This window comes from Typha latifolia, chromosome 15, assembly GCF_019914945.1.
Source record: "Typha latifolia isolate L0001 chromosome 15, TyphaL0001v2, whole genome shotgun sequence".
Taxonomy (NCBI): Eukaryota; Viridiplantae; Streptophyta; class Magnoliopsida; order Poales; family Typhaceae; genus Typha; species Typha latifolia.
In genome coordinates this window covers 2,925,720-2,940,005 of record NC_133100.1, presented here as the reverse complement: position 1 = coordinate 2,940,005, position 14,286 = coordinate 2,925,720, and the positions used below count along the sequence as shown (strand labels likewise).

The 14,286-nt window shown below is 34.2% G+C and overlaps 1 protein-coding gene across 1 annotated transcript; it reads left to right on the top strand.

The window, feature by feature from the left end:
• The first annotated feature begins 1,053 nt into the window (after positions 1–1,053).
• On the top strand, positions 1,054–13,680 carry LOC140802228 (isopentenyl-diphosphate Delta-isomerase I). Its single transcript, XM_073157673.1, has 6 exons — positions 1,054–1,434; positions 2,905–2,960; positions 6,107–6,198; positions 12,842–12,944; positions 13,017–13,154; positions 13,251–13,680. The coding sequence occupies exons 1-6, from the start codon at positions 1,358–1,360 to the stop codon at positions 13,499–13,501; spliced, it is 717 nt and encodes a 238-aa protein (XP_073013774.1). The 5' UTR covers positions 1,054–1,357; the 3' UTR covers positions 13,502–13,680.
• Positions 13,681–14,286: the final 606 nt, after the last annotated feature.

The following is a 14,286-nucleotide window of genomic DNA, read 5'->3' as shown; positions in this document are numbered from 1 at the left end:
GATCAACTTTCTCTTCTTTCGTGAAGAAATCTGGGCAACTTCCTCATCGAGTGCATCTTGAGAAACAAAGACTCTATCCCGAGGATCAGAACCTTCATTTGGAGATGCTTGGCAGAAGCCATGCATCCCGGTTAGAGCAGTCTCTTATCCTGCACCTTCTCCCCTACCGTGTAGTTCATCGACAAGCCTGGGCTTGGAACGGAGACTTTGAATATTAATCTCTCATCTTGCGTTTTATCTGCAAGCTCCTATCTCAACAAAAAAAAAAATATCTTCCTCATATTATCTATCCTTGTAAAAAAGCTAGCCTATGCCTTCACCACCTTTTGGATTATTTGGAAATCCCAAAATGTTGCCATATTCAATAATAATTCTATCTCTCCAACTGCGGCCATTCATTCCATCTCAAGCCTTACATCCATAGATTTTGATGTGGGACCTAATGAAATCATTACGTGTTTCCTCTCTTAATTCGTCTTCTTGCACGTATAAAGGCTCCTTTTGCTGGGTGGATTGCTCGGAAAGGCAGTAACATTGGGGGCGCTGGAGATTAGTTATAAAATAATATTGTCAATTACTCCTTATACATGGCTTTCTTCTTAGAATATTGTGATGATGCTCTCTCATGAGAACTGTTAGCTTTACTCCTCGGCCTCAAAGAGCTCTTCTTCAAGGATCCTACTGCTAGCTACTGGATCTTTAATAACAACACCACTCTAACACCATTAATCAGCAAGGGGTGGAAGTCCCCTGGAAGATCTCACCTATTATTCATGACTGCATTTGGTGGACATCTTTGGGTAAACAATGCTACATGGCACAACCTTGCTAAGTCTGTCTCTCCAATACAAACTTTGTAAGGAATAGATTGATCCATAATGGAATCAAACATGTAACACCTTTGATTAATGATCGGTCTAACAAACTTTCTTTAGAAAAAAAAAAGAAAGAGAAAAAGCAATAACGCTCCGCCACATCATGCAATTTTATATTTATCTTGAGAACCAAATCTAAGAGGATTTTATTTGGATAGAATTGAATTGATTTCATTCGAAAACATTGAATTGGAATTGAATTTCTCCGCTCTTATTTGGTAAGAAGTAGGAATTTCTTTAAGTAAGAAATGAAGTCCCAACCAAGACATTACGACCATTTATTAAATCCATCTAAAATCCACTCCACCGGGTTACCAAACAGGGTGTTACGAGTTTAGACAAACAGGAAAGTGCCACGTCACCCCATCACGGCTCTACTTCCACACTATACACGAGCAGATACCCCGCCGTTCCTCGAATCCGCTCCTCGTCTTTATTTCCATTCCTTCCTTCTCCAGATCGGCATCTTTCGTGCCGCTGCAATGGGGAAGGCCGACGCCGCCGTCGATGCTGACGCTTCCATGGATGCCGTCCAGAAGCGCCTCATGTTCGAGGATGAGTGAGTTTTCCCTTTTCCTATCACTCGGATCGTCTCTATGTCGGGTAAAGTAGGTTGACTGTTAGGTGTTCTACTGCTGTATTTTTTGTTGTTTTTTGGGAGGGGAGTAATTTTTAATTATAAAGTGTGGACAACTGATGGGAGATGAGGACTTTTAGTGGAATGTAAAGTTGCAAATTAGTCAATGGTTGGTTGTCTTGAATTATTGTTGCGATTGAGACATTGAGCTTAGGAGGGTTTGGAAACATTGGAAAATATGGGTTGACGGCAGATGCGTTTTTGCACAAAAGAAAGTCACCAATTTTAAGTCTTATTATACACTGGAATGGTTTATGCATATTATTGAATTACTCATTTTTTGTCGAACTTTCAAATTCTCGCCGCCTTTTAATATTTGTTGTTCTATCTAATTTTCGATTCATTTTTGTTATCAAATAGTCTAATATTAACTTTTTTGCTTTTGGAGGAATTGGTGGGTTGCTTAGAACTTATTTGACTTTTTAACTTCTGTAATTATCAGCATTGCTTCTTTGGATGCGCAATTTTAGTTTCTATTACTTGCAGAATAAGTTTTGTGGGCTGTGATTAGAAACAGTTTCATACTTTTTAATATATATGGGTTTATTACACATAGACCCCCTAAAGTATTGCTGATTTTCATGAAAACCTTTAAGCTTTTTCTTGTTACAATGTCACCCCAAAATTATGGGCTTATTATAAATACCCCCTTCCATTAGTATGCCATCTTCTATCTTGGCAAATTTTATGTGAACCTACATAAGATATGTATGTACTGAAAGACCCTCCTCTGGAGGGAATCAGTCTAAGACCATTTTATTCCAACAGTAATGGACTAGAATGCTCTTACTCAATCTCACCTTCTCTCCTAAACTCTTTTTGTCTTTTCCTAGTTTTAATTAATGTAGTCTAGAGCATGATGAGGTGGCATATTTATATCGGTGCATATTATTAATTAGGCCTATTCTGTCAATGCAGTTACAAGTTTCACTTAAACCAATAGTTTAGAGGTGATATTGTAATGGAAAAAAGTTTAGGAGTGTTTGTGAAACCCAGCAATAGTTCGTATATGTGTGTGCACGCACATGCGCTCTATTGATTTCTGTACAAACAAAGGACATGTAGCAAGGTGATTGGGGAGGTCTTTATTGTTTTTACTTTTCGCTGCTGTTATTTCTCTTGGTTCACTTCTTATTTCGTAATATGTTAGCTTTCAGCATCATGACATGATTGTTGACATGCTCTTACAGTTCCTCTCAATAGGGAAATAAAACTATATCATTCTTCTTCAAGACTACGATTTGAATTAGATTAATAATCTATATCTTATGCTCTGGTCTTCTGAAGTTGTAATCTGTACACTCAAATCTATAGTTAGTTTACTTCTTTGTGATTTTTGATGTCAAGATTGTTAAGAAACATAAAAGTTAACTTTTATTTCATATCTTGCAGATGTATTTTGGTGGATGAGCATGACAATGTTGTTGGACATCAATCAAAGTACAACTGTAAGTGTTGGCTCTTTAAACTTTTGATGCGGACATCAATGACATATTACACAGACTCAGTGCAATTCCTCCTTCAAGAAATTAGTTTAAGTCAATTATTTTTATTATACATTTGCTATTTATAATGATTAGGGTTATATTTGCTTTTTCGCAATTGTTTAGGGTGTTATTTGCTTATTGTCATTTGTAAGGTTTATATATAGGCCAACTTTTTACTCAATCGGAGTTAATAAAGAAATGAAATTTTTTTTTGAGATCTCTAATATGAGTTTTGGGTGTAAAACCCTAATTGAGAATGGAAGTGTGAAACCTCTTTCTTTTTCTCTTTCTTTTACCATCATCGTTCCTAGAATCCTAACGATCCATTTGTTTCACATCAACTTTCTTATGTTCAAGCATTTGTACTAATCTTATATCCTTCAAAAAAATCAAACCTTCTTACTTCTTGAGAGTTTCTTTTCAATCCTTTATATGTTTTTATATACCATGGTATGTGCTTTGAGCATCTTCAATTTATTGATGAAAATATGGATGCTTCAAGTTTGGGAAAAAGATATTTAATATGTTGTCTGCAATCTGATAGAACATGAACCTATAGACTAGTCATAAGCTATACGAAGGATTAGCTCTCCCTGAGATAGTGCTCCAATGAAAAATCTACTTAGTATCAACTCCAACATCCACCAAATGAATCGAATCTATTACCTCTGTCATGGGTTGGTTGGACTCAACCACTAAGTTACATTGGTGGCCTATGTTGCGTGAGATTTCCTCTAGGTTTATTGGCATGAGAGAGCTTCAATAAGGGAAGTCTCATTTACTTTTGAGGATAGTCGTCATTGTGTAATCTTCTCCAATCATCAAGTAGTTTGAAGCTTATCTTTCATTGCTTGCGTGTTATTAGTCCTATCACCACTCACCACTCACCACTCACCACTCACCACTCACCACTCACCACTCACCACTCACCACTCACCACTCATCACTTATCATCTACTCATCTTTTGCCACCTACTAGTTTTAACACTTAACTATGAATCATGGTAATTTGCTAAAGATGAAGAGTTTATCTATGGTTGTTAAGAACTATGATACATAAAGTTTACTCACTATTTCATTTTATCGTCAATAAATGGCCCTTGTGGCTGCCAGATTTATCTATGGTTGGAAACATTATTTGCTTAACCTATTAATGTTGGACCGCATCATGACGTCCCATGATGTCATTTTGTTAGTGAAGCTAGATTGTATTAAAACTAGAAGTAGAAAAAGTAATGAGTTAAGCTCTGTTTGACAAAACGAGCAACATGTTTGATTGCTTCCAACAAGGCCACAACTAAGCATGAACCTTAATCTTCAGACAATAAACTAATAAAGCATAATGCACTGGTCTATGTTTGTTTGCTAAACATTAACTCCCATCATAATATCCTTGAACCTGCGATATTCATATAAATATCAGTAAATACCAATATTTATTGGTATGTGCTCGTACCAATCTGAAACTGGAGCCGAAACCAATTTTCCCTTCGTTGCAGCTCAATAACAACTGTATTGGCCGTAAAAACAAAATCCTGATTATTTTTCTTTTATGCAAACTATATGTGGAACACATCATAAGTTGCATCTAACTTGAATGCTATTAGAGACATCAATCTTTTCCTTTTTGTTGCTATTTTTTCTTCCTTCACTCCATCCTCTTTTAGTTTTTCTTTTAACACCCCTATGCTCACATCTATAGTAAAGGTGGTTGTTAACCTCATCTACAAGAGGTTTCGTGGAGGTAATGATGATAAACACATGTATTTACTAAAAATGCATCTAGAATTCTATATTGTTCTTAATATATTTACTCTTTGTGTTGGGTTGGCTTGTTGCTATGTTATGCGAGTAATCTAAATTTCAATATCTTTCTTTTCCTCAATTTCTAATATTTTTCTATATTTTATATCATTTTTAGAATTTAAGTAATTAAAAAGTATTCCAAAGACGAAATGACCGAAATAGTGACCAAAACGACTGATATAACTGAAAATTATCTTTTTCTCCGATGACTGATACTTAAATTTAGAGCATTGTTTCTTAAAGTTTAATTATCATTAAGGGACAGCATTGTGCTTCACAGCAAGTATATTTGAATCAACAAGAACAGCAAAGGAGTAGATCATTACATCAGTGAACTTAACTTTGATCATTTGATTGAATTGAGAGATACATTTCTACAAACATCTCTTCATAGTTTCCCTATCATTTATCAATAAAGAAATTTCCCAATTGTTGCTTACGTTTTGGCATTAACAGCACATACCTCAGTCATGTCATGATCTGGTTTGCCATTTGATTTCCATTTGATGACTTGATGCATATTTCTTGAACAACTCTTTGATATGTAGATGCTTTTCAGTTGGCACTTAGGGAACCTATTGAAAGCTTATACTGAAAATGCAGTTGGTATTATAATTTCCTGATACATATAATTTGAATGTAGTTCGGTCAATTTAAATCATTTTTGGTAGATGTAAAATCTATATCCAAACAGTTCAAGTCTCTCCAAGGCATAACTTATGGCATCAGTGCAAGCACTATGTATAGCAGTTGACAGTGTAATAGGTGAAAGAACAGCATCAGCTGAAAGATGTGGTACAAAATGCGGGGCATATAATGGGTAAGTGGACTTTTTGAGGATAAAGAAAGATGGATTTAAGGCAAACGATCTTCTATATGCATTGCCATAGAAAGAAACTGGAATGCCCTAATTATCTAGAAGCTATTTTAACCTGTATAAGGTTTAAACGTTAATGGTTACTTTAGGTATTAGAAAACGGTTCTCAAGATTTACAAGGCTTTGAGGTCCTTCATCATGTCCCGATAAGTAGCTACCACACAGTTATTATTGCAGTGCCTGCAGAACTCAACAGATTCTTGTAGTTCTTACACAGTACTAAGTGTGCTACTGAGAAAATATGTCAGTTATATTTAGTATTTCATTGCTAGGCATATACACAATGGCTTAATAAAATTCACTTGCATAAAGTAACTTGTGATTAATCACTTATTATTATTCTCATGTTTATCAGTTATTCTAGTGGATGTTCCATAATTATATGATACTTGGACTGATCAATGTCTCTTGTTATAATGTTTAGGCCATCTGATGGAAAAGATTGAAGCTGAGAATCTGCTCCATAGGGCTTTTAGTGTCTTTCTTTTCAACTCAAAATATGAGTTGCTACTTCAGGTATGTACACTGCAAATGTTTTTGCTGACTGTTGAAGAGTTCCATACATTTACTCTAAGATAACAATTTTAAATGTGTGTGTGAGAACATTAGTTATGGTAGCTATCCTTAATCTTGGAGTTCTCTTGCAAGTGCTCTTAGGTAACATATCTCTTTTCTAGTTTTCTTTAGGAACAATATATAATGTTATGTGTCAGATTCTGATTTGAATTCGGAAAAGACTTTTATGTATTATCAGTAGGAAAAGGTCATTGAATGGAAATATGGAACCCTTTATTGAGAAGCAAGATCATGTAATTATTTTCCTCCTTTTTATATGTTTTCAATATTGGTTCCTATCTTTGGGACAACCAGTAAGGGTTAATGATTTTAGCAATAAGAATGTCTCTTAAAAGAAAAGGTTAAAGGGTCTAAACATGCTGAGATCATGGAACAATTGATCCAAATAAAATTCCTATGCTCCCTGTCAATTGTGGATGGTTTTGTCCCTAATTTTTATTTCTTTCCCTAGAAGAGAGATTCTTTGTGGAATTGCAGCACTGGCCAAAGGATCAACGTTGGTCTTGGTAGTGTCTCCCTTAGTTTTACCAGATGTCTATTCTCTTATGAAGTAATAATGCATACTCTAGATAGACCTTTTGAGGTGGTTATATCCTTGTCCTACCTTTTTATTGGAATTGCAGCCTTCTACTCTTCTAAGTTTAGGTTATTGTTTGAAACTCATTTAATTAACACTTTTAAATGCTTACTAATTTTTGTCAATCTTGTGAGTACAAGGATAAACTACTTGAGGGTCACAATGTTTGACCTGATTAGAAAATCCAACATAACCTGATTCCTCTAAATTGGTTTGGGCTTACCATAAGTGGGTTCATGCAAATGAATTGATTTATAATACATGAATATCAGATGGTTAAATCAGTAGAAGTTAAACGCCTATCATTGGGATTAGACCTTGCACATTTGACTGCAAGACAACTATCAGGTTCGATATTCACAGTATTAAATTACTAGCTCCTCCTAAATATAGCTCCCATATATTCCACGGGTTTAATGAATAACCTATTTAACATGCATGTCTCGTTTTCCTTTTATATGCCTAGGGGTGGCAATATGGTCAAGTAAGTTGGGTTTGTGTCAGGTTGATTATATGGTACTAAGTCTGAACTATCTGATATGCAAACCCAAACACATCCCATCTAATAAATGAGTTGGATTTTAAACATGAACATAGCCCATTTATTACACAAGTTGCATAATTAAATTGCTTTACTTGCATAGCTCATAGACATTTATTACCTGTATAACCATGTTGTATTTTAAAATATTGTCTCATATACAACTTGAATATGACTGATCATCACCCAAATATGACACGGGCATGATACAGACTTGACATGAACAAAAACTATTGAACTTATAAGGGTTGAACTGGGTTAAGATGGTTGATAATAGAAACATGAAAACTTGATCATTGATCTAGCATGTCTTGGCCAATAGCTCTGAATTCTGAATATCTTTGACAAACCCCACTTTCATTAAATTAAGATGTGGTAGAGGTACTGACACCAATTCTCCTTTTATACTCTAGAGGAGAAAGTCTTGGATCAGGAAAGAAAGAGATATTTGACTTGAGGTAGAATCTAAACCTCCAAAAGCCTTGTAGTGGAAAAGAAAGTTCTAAAGGGAGGTGAGGGAAGACTAAGTGTGTCACTGACCCTAAAGATCCTAACTCTTGAGGGACTGATAATGGGTCTACTAGAAATGGGAGGACGATTACTTGACTGCCTTTAACTATGGTACACCTCTAACTTACCATGAGGATAGCCTTAGCTCATCAGAAAGGTTCAAATTTTCTCCATGTAAGGTTATTTAAGTGAAACCTGATCATTTTAGGTTTTGTTTCGTTTGAGGCTAAACGAACGTCATAAGTTAGCCTCATTTTTTAGTCTTGATTTAGGTACCTTAAAATAGACTAAGAAATATGGTATTTAATTGTGAACTAGGCTAAAATGTAATTATTACTTTTGATGTGATGTGAGAAAGTAAAAAATGTATTAGTTTGAAAGGATATAAATGATAAATAAATTTAACGGATTAAAATGCTCTTTTAATCTAATGATAAAATTTAAAAATATAATTTTTTTAACTAATTATAATCTTTTAAATATTGATTTGCGGGCTCACATTTAAGGTTACTTTTCTTATTATCAATATTTTCTATATTATTTTTCTATGATTTTCTAATTTTTAATAATTTTGTAATATTTTTTAAGAAGTCATTGCAAATTTTTATTAATAAAAAAGTATGTTATTACGGGATTAAAAGCTTACAAGCCTACAACCACTCTACAATTTATTGTAGACTTAATAAAGTTAAAAAGAAATGTATTTATTTTGGAGGAAAATTATAAATAGATGAGAGAAGATTTGAAATAGGGGTGTAATTATTATTTTAATGTGACATAAAAGTGAAAGATATTTATTCTTTTAGGAAAATTGAGTATGTCATGCAAATAATACTAAAATATTATTATTAAATTTACAAAATATAAATGTAAGCTAGCCATTTTAAACTCATATTTGACCTATTAGTAAATTATTTTAAATAATAATTTTTTAGTTTTTTTTAGTTTTTTTTAGTGTTATTTTTTTGTGAGCCATGGTGAAAGAGAAGCTCTTTTATAATAAGAAAAACTATATATTTTTTGGAAGAGAGAAGAGAGAAAAGAGAAGAAAAAAGATTAACAAGACATGAAATTAATAGATTTAAGTTATGTCAAGAGTAAAATGGGAATCAATTTAAAAGAATATTAAAATTTATAAATTTTAATTATTTTTTATTGAGGACTAAACTTGATTAGGAAAAAAAAGTTAAAAAGGTATTTGATTATTGAACTAAGTTAGGGGTCCCTAACCAAGTTTAGGGACCCCCCCTGAACTCAAAACAAACAAGGCCTTAGGGATAAAAAATAGGTCTAATTATACTAACATCCCTTTTAACCAAGGTTCCAAAAATCGGTATTGGGATCGGGATCGGTCGTCCGAAAAAACGATATGTATCAACCGCCTGTATCGGATCAAACTATTTTAATTAAATAAAATTCTAAATATTATTAAAGATATTGAGAAATTTTTTAAACATTTAGAAAAAATTATAAGAAAATAAGAAATAATAATTACTCACATATAAAGCCTAAAAAGTAAAAATCTCTCTTTCTCTCTCTCTTTTTTCCTATCCCTCTAACTGTTAGTCTGAAGTATCCATTCTTTCTTACACTTTCTTTTTTTTTCTATCTTTCTCTCTCTCTCTCATCATCTTTTTTTTTTATCTTTTCCTCTGCCTCACTCTCTCTTCCTTTTTCCTTTCCTCTCCCTCTCTCTCACCCTCTTTTTTTTAATCTTTCCCTCTCCCCCTCTTCCTTTTTCCCTCTCTCTCTCTCTCTCTCTCTCTCTCTCTCCCTTTCTCTCCCTCACTTTCTCTTCCTCTTTTCCTCTCTCTCCCTCTCTCTCTCTAGCTGACAGCTGCCTGCTGCTGCTGCTGCAGGTGGCTGTACAGGCCGAAACCAGCCAAACTAGCTGGTTTCAGCTTGGAGCCGATCCCAATCCGTTTCGGTCGATCCCAAACTGGAAACTATGCTTTTAACCATGGTATAATATCACACACCCCTAGAAGAAGAAAGAAAAGCAATAACAAGACACTAACTATGCAGCGGTGAGATAGTGTAGGCATCACTAGAATATTAATGCCTATGGCCTTTTTATAGGTGTGTCCTATCATTTAATTTTATTTGACCATGGGCTAATTATAACCCAAAGTAGGCACAAATGCCATATAACATTGATCAGCTATTTGAATATCTTGAAGCTCTATGATTATGGCACTTGACATCATTCAATCCATTTGCATGGGTTTTAAACAATATGACATAGGCCAATATGTCCCATTTTTGAATAAACCTCTTTTATTCTGAAATCAGTGTCAAATAGGGGGATATAAGGTTTTGGAATAGGAAATTGGAATAAGTCTCATGTTTTGGAATATCTCTATTCCATGTTTTAATTGGAATAAAAGCATTAGGATAACTCACCCACTTATTCCAAAACCCAAATGACCCATGTTCCCTCTTGCTAATATTTAGAATATGATGAATTGATGATATATTGTATTAAATTCAGGCTGAATAATGTAATATGACTATAATATTTTTTGGTAATATATTAGATTATATTTGTATTGAAAAATGTTTTAATATGGGATGTCCATTTGTGATGCTATTTATAATGCTTTTTATATTGAGTAAATTATTGTGAATTAAGTTAAATTACTTTTTGGCTAAGAATTATAAAAATAACCATAAGAAGATAATATAGAAGTTGTAAAATAAATTTAAAATTTATATTTAGTTCTAAAACTATTTTTTATCTTCCTCAAATAAAAAAAGAAGAAGAAATAACAAATGTCTATTTAAATTCAACTAGGAAAAGGGCAATAATTTCAATTTGTTCATTTTTCTTTATTCTAACTATCATAACTAAACACCATCTTAACCCGTACTTTTATTTCGACATTTATCCCTCTCTTCACAACCAAAAAACAATTGAAATTGTATTAAAAATTCTTTATTCCAAAATAAGTCCTTATTTTATTCTAAATAATCTTTTCTTATTCTGCAACCAAATGGGCTCACAAGGAAAGCAAGCCACTTGTTGATATTTTATTAGTATAGCATACGAATACAATAAGACACTACATGTCTTTACAAGAAATTTAAAGTTTCAATATTCTTTTTATTGGTAAGAGAACAAGAGATTTTGGATGCTCTCAGTTTAGTCAACAAGTATTGTACTGTCAAATGGAAAATTAAATCTGTGTTATAAACTTATAATACAGAGTGTTATCAACTTTGAAAGAAAGTGAAGCTTAACTCCATTTTTTGCATCAGATCAGAATCACCTATGGCCGATCCTAATCCTGCCCCGATCCCAGTCAAGTGGCTGGTTTTGAGGTGGAATTGGCTGATCCTATCCCATATCAGGATGTTTCGACTGTTTTAGTCGATCTGGCAACAAAGGGCAAAAGTTTCAATGTGGAGGAAGCTATTGTAGTGGCCAAGGGGTGGAAAAGTTGGATCCCTAAATGTGGAGGAAATAGATTGTCATGGTGGAGGGCTTGGGGAGCTCAATCGTTTAAGCAAAAAGATGATCTACTCAAGTGGATCTTTTGAACTTCGACCCATTAATAGGTTATTAAATAGACCATAACCATCTAATGAGTTGGATCCAATAAGAGGATCTAACTTAAAGCTCCAATTCTTCTTCCTCCTCGTCACCTAGGGCACACCAGCAATATATGAGGATCAACGACGATGACTTGAAACCTAGCTCCTATCTCTCTTTCTCTTTCTTATTTTCTCTCCCTTTCTTTTTGTTTTCCCATCTTTGGGATTTTCTTAGTGTTGGCATGGTGTGAGGGTTTTGAACGTTCATGGTGGTGATGGAGATCTAAGATTACGGTTTTGAAGAAGGGATTGGGTTTTAAGTTATTATAGTAGATTTGGGGAAGGAGTAAGAATTTTACCCGGATAGTTGAGAAATTAGGAAATTGATGATTGAGCAATGGACTGTTGACATGAAGGGTATATGATGGGATCTTTTAGCTGGATGTAAAGAGATAGGAGAGTAGAGAGGAAATCTCAAATGAAAACAAGAGAAGAGAGTAACTAATGGGAAATTGCCAAAGGTAATTTGTAAAGAATAATATTTGGGATATCCTTTAAAAATTGTATCATATAGAATTTCAATATTAAAAATAAGATATTGATTTAGTTTTTATGTTTGACATGTCAGTAATTTTTATTTTCTTATATTTCGTTCATTTTCTAAATTTTAATTTTTTTTTGAATTTGTAAATAATTTTTAAATTTTACGTAATTAAAAAATAATTTGATACTATATCAGCCGATATTATCGATACGACCATATAAGTCGTCTTCTTGGACAGTCGATCTTGATCCTAATTTCAATACTAGGAGCCTTGTCAGAAATGCCACCCAACATCTAGACTTGACCTGATCTATAGGGAAAGCAATCGATTGTCAATTGTTGGGCAACATTTCCGAACATGAGATGTTAATAGAACTCTTACATTTTCCAATCAAATAGATTAATTGGAAGAGAAAACATTTCATGGATAATATATGTCCAGCTTTAGCGACTCAGAATAAATGGTAAATTTAAGTTCTTTCATGTAGTTACATATTTAAGGATTGTGTCCTGATGCATAATGGTATTTTGTTTGCATTTGATCTCTCACGCTCATGTACATTGATAATCAATTTCCTGGCCGATATTCGTCAGAACAACCTTGCATGTTTGCCATGAGTGGTCTTGCTCAGTTGGTATCTGGCTTTTCATCATACTGCCAAGAGTTATTTTGTACTTTTAGTACTTCATCACATAACATTATAAAGTTTGTCTGGCTTGTTAATTCTTCTTTCATGGTTCTTTTGACTATCTTCTACTAGGTTTGTGATTGCTTGACATGTTGTATACTTGTATGAGTTTGTTTCCTGATTGATTTACAGGTTTAGTTGTTGAATGTTGTTTATTTGTACTTGATAGTTCTATATGCTTCTTTCAGCAAAGGTCTGCAACAAAAGTAACATTTCCTCTAGTTTGGACAAATACTTGTTGCAGTCACCCTCTGTACCGCGAATCTGAGCTTATTGAGGAGAATTTCCTTGGTATGTCTTGGCAGTAAACCATCATTTCATAGCTTCCTTATTGACACTCAGAAGTATATGTTTGATGTGCAGGAGTTAGGAATGCTGCACAGAGGAAGCTGTTTGATGAATTAGGCATATCTGCTGATGATTTACCTATCGATCAATTTATTCCTCTTAGTCGGATGCTGTACAAGGCCCCATCTGATGGAAAGTGGGGAGAGCATGAGGGTAAGTCCTTCCGCTTCACATATAAGCAGGCACAATAATTTTTGTTTTTATGCTCTAATGATGTTTCCTTTTCTTTTCTTTTTTTTTTCGTTTTAGTTGATTACCTGCTTTTCATTGTCCGTGACGTGAAGTTGCTCCCAAATCCTGAAGAGGTTACTGATGTACAGTATGTTAACCGGGATCAGTTGAAGGAATTACTAAGGAAAGCAGATGCAGGGGAAGATGGTGTGAAGCTCTCTCCTTGGTTCAGGCTGGTTGTTGATAACTTTCTGATGAAATGGTGGAACCATGTGGAGAAAGGGACTCTTCAGGAGGCTGCAGACATGGAGACAATTCATAAACTGTAGTAGAAGCACATGTCATCTATAAGACTTGGTTTTCTAAGAAACAAGATGCTGGAGAGTATTTTGTCAAAAACATAAGATACAAGTACCTTCTTGCAGGATATTGGGAGAGAAACGCATCATGCAAAACTCTTATATTGACAGATTTTTCTTTCGGTTATATTAAATTGGATTGAACTTTATTTTCTTTGCTATGCTATTTAGTGCTGTGATATAATAATTGTAACACCATCAAGGACAGAATATGGTGCTCAATTAATAAGATAGAGAGCAGTGAGAAGGGCCTCAACCTAGTAAGAACAAGTACCAGAAGCCTCAAGGAGGAGAGCATGAGTGGTCTCAAGGAGATGACGAAGCTTTCGTTTGGCAACTCCATTCTAAGCAAGGGTATAGGGACATAACTGCTGAGATAGGGTGCCAACAAAAGCATAGATAGAACGAAACTCAGATGAAAGATACTTACGAGCACTATCAGATCAAAAAATCTTAATAGATCGATCGAACTGAGTACGAACTATAGAAAAGAAATCACGATAAATTTGACATACCTCAGAACGTTGATGCATAAAGTAAACCCAAGTAAAACGAGAGAAATCATCAATAAAACAAACATAATAAAGAAAACAAAGACTCAAAGAGAGTGGAGCAAGACCATAAATATCAGAGTGCACAAGATGAAAAAGGAGAATTAGAGATATTCTCAGTAAGAGCAAAAGGAAGGGCCCGATGTTTTGCCAACTTGCAGCCAATACAAGGAGATAGATGAAAAAAATGACTATTGCCTAAAC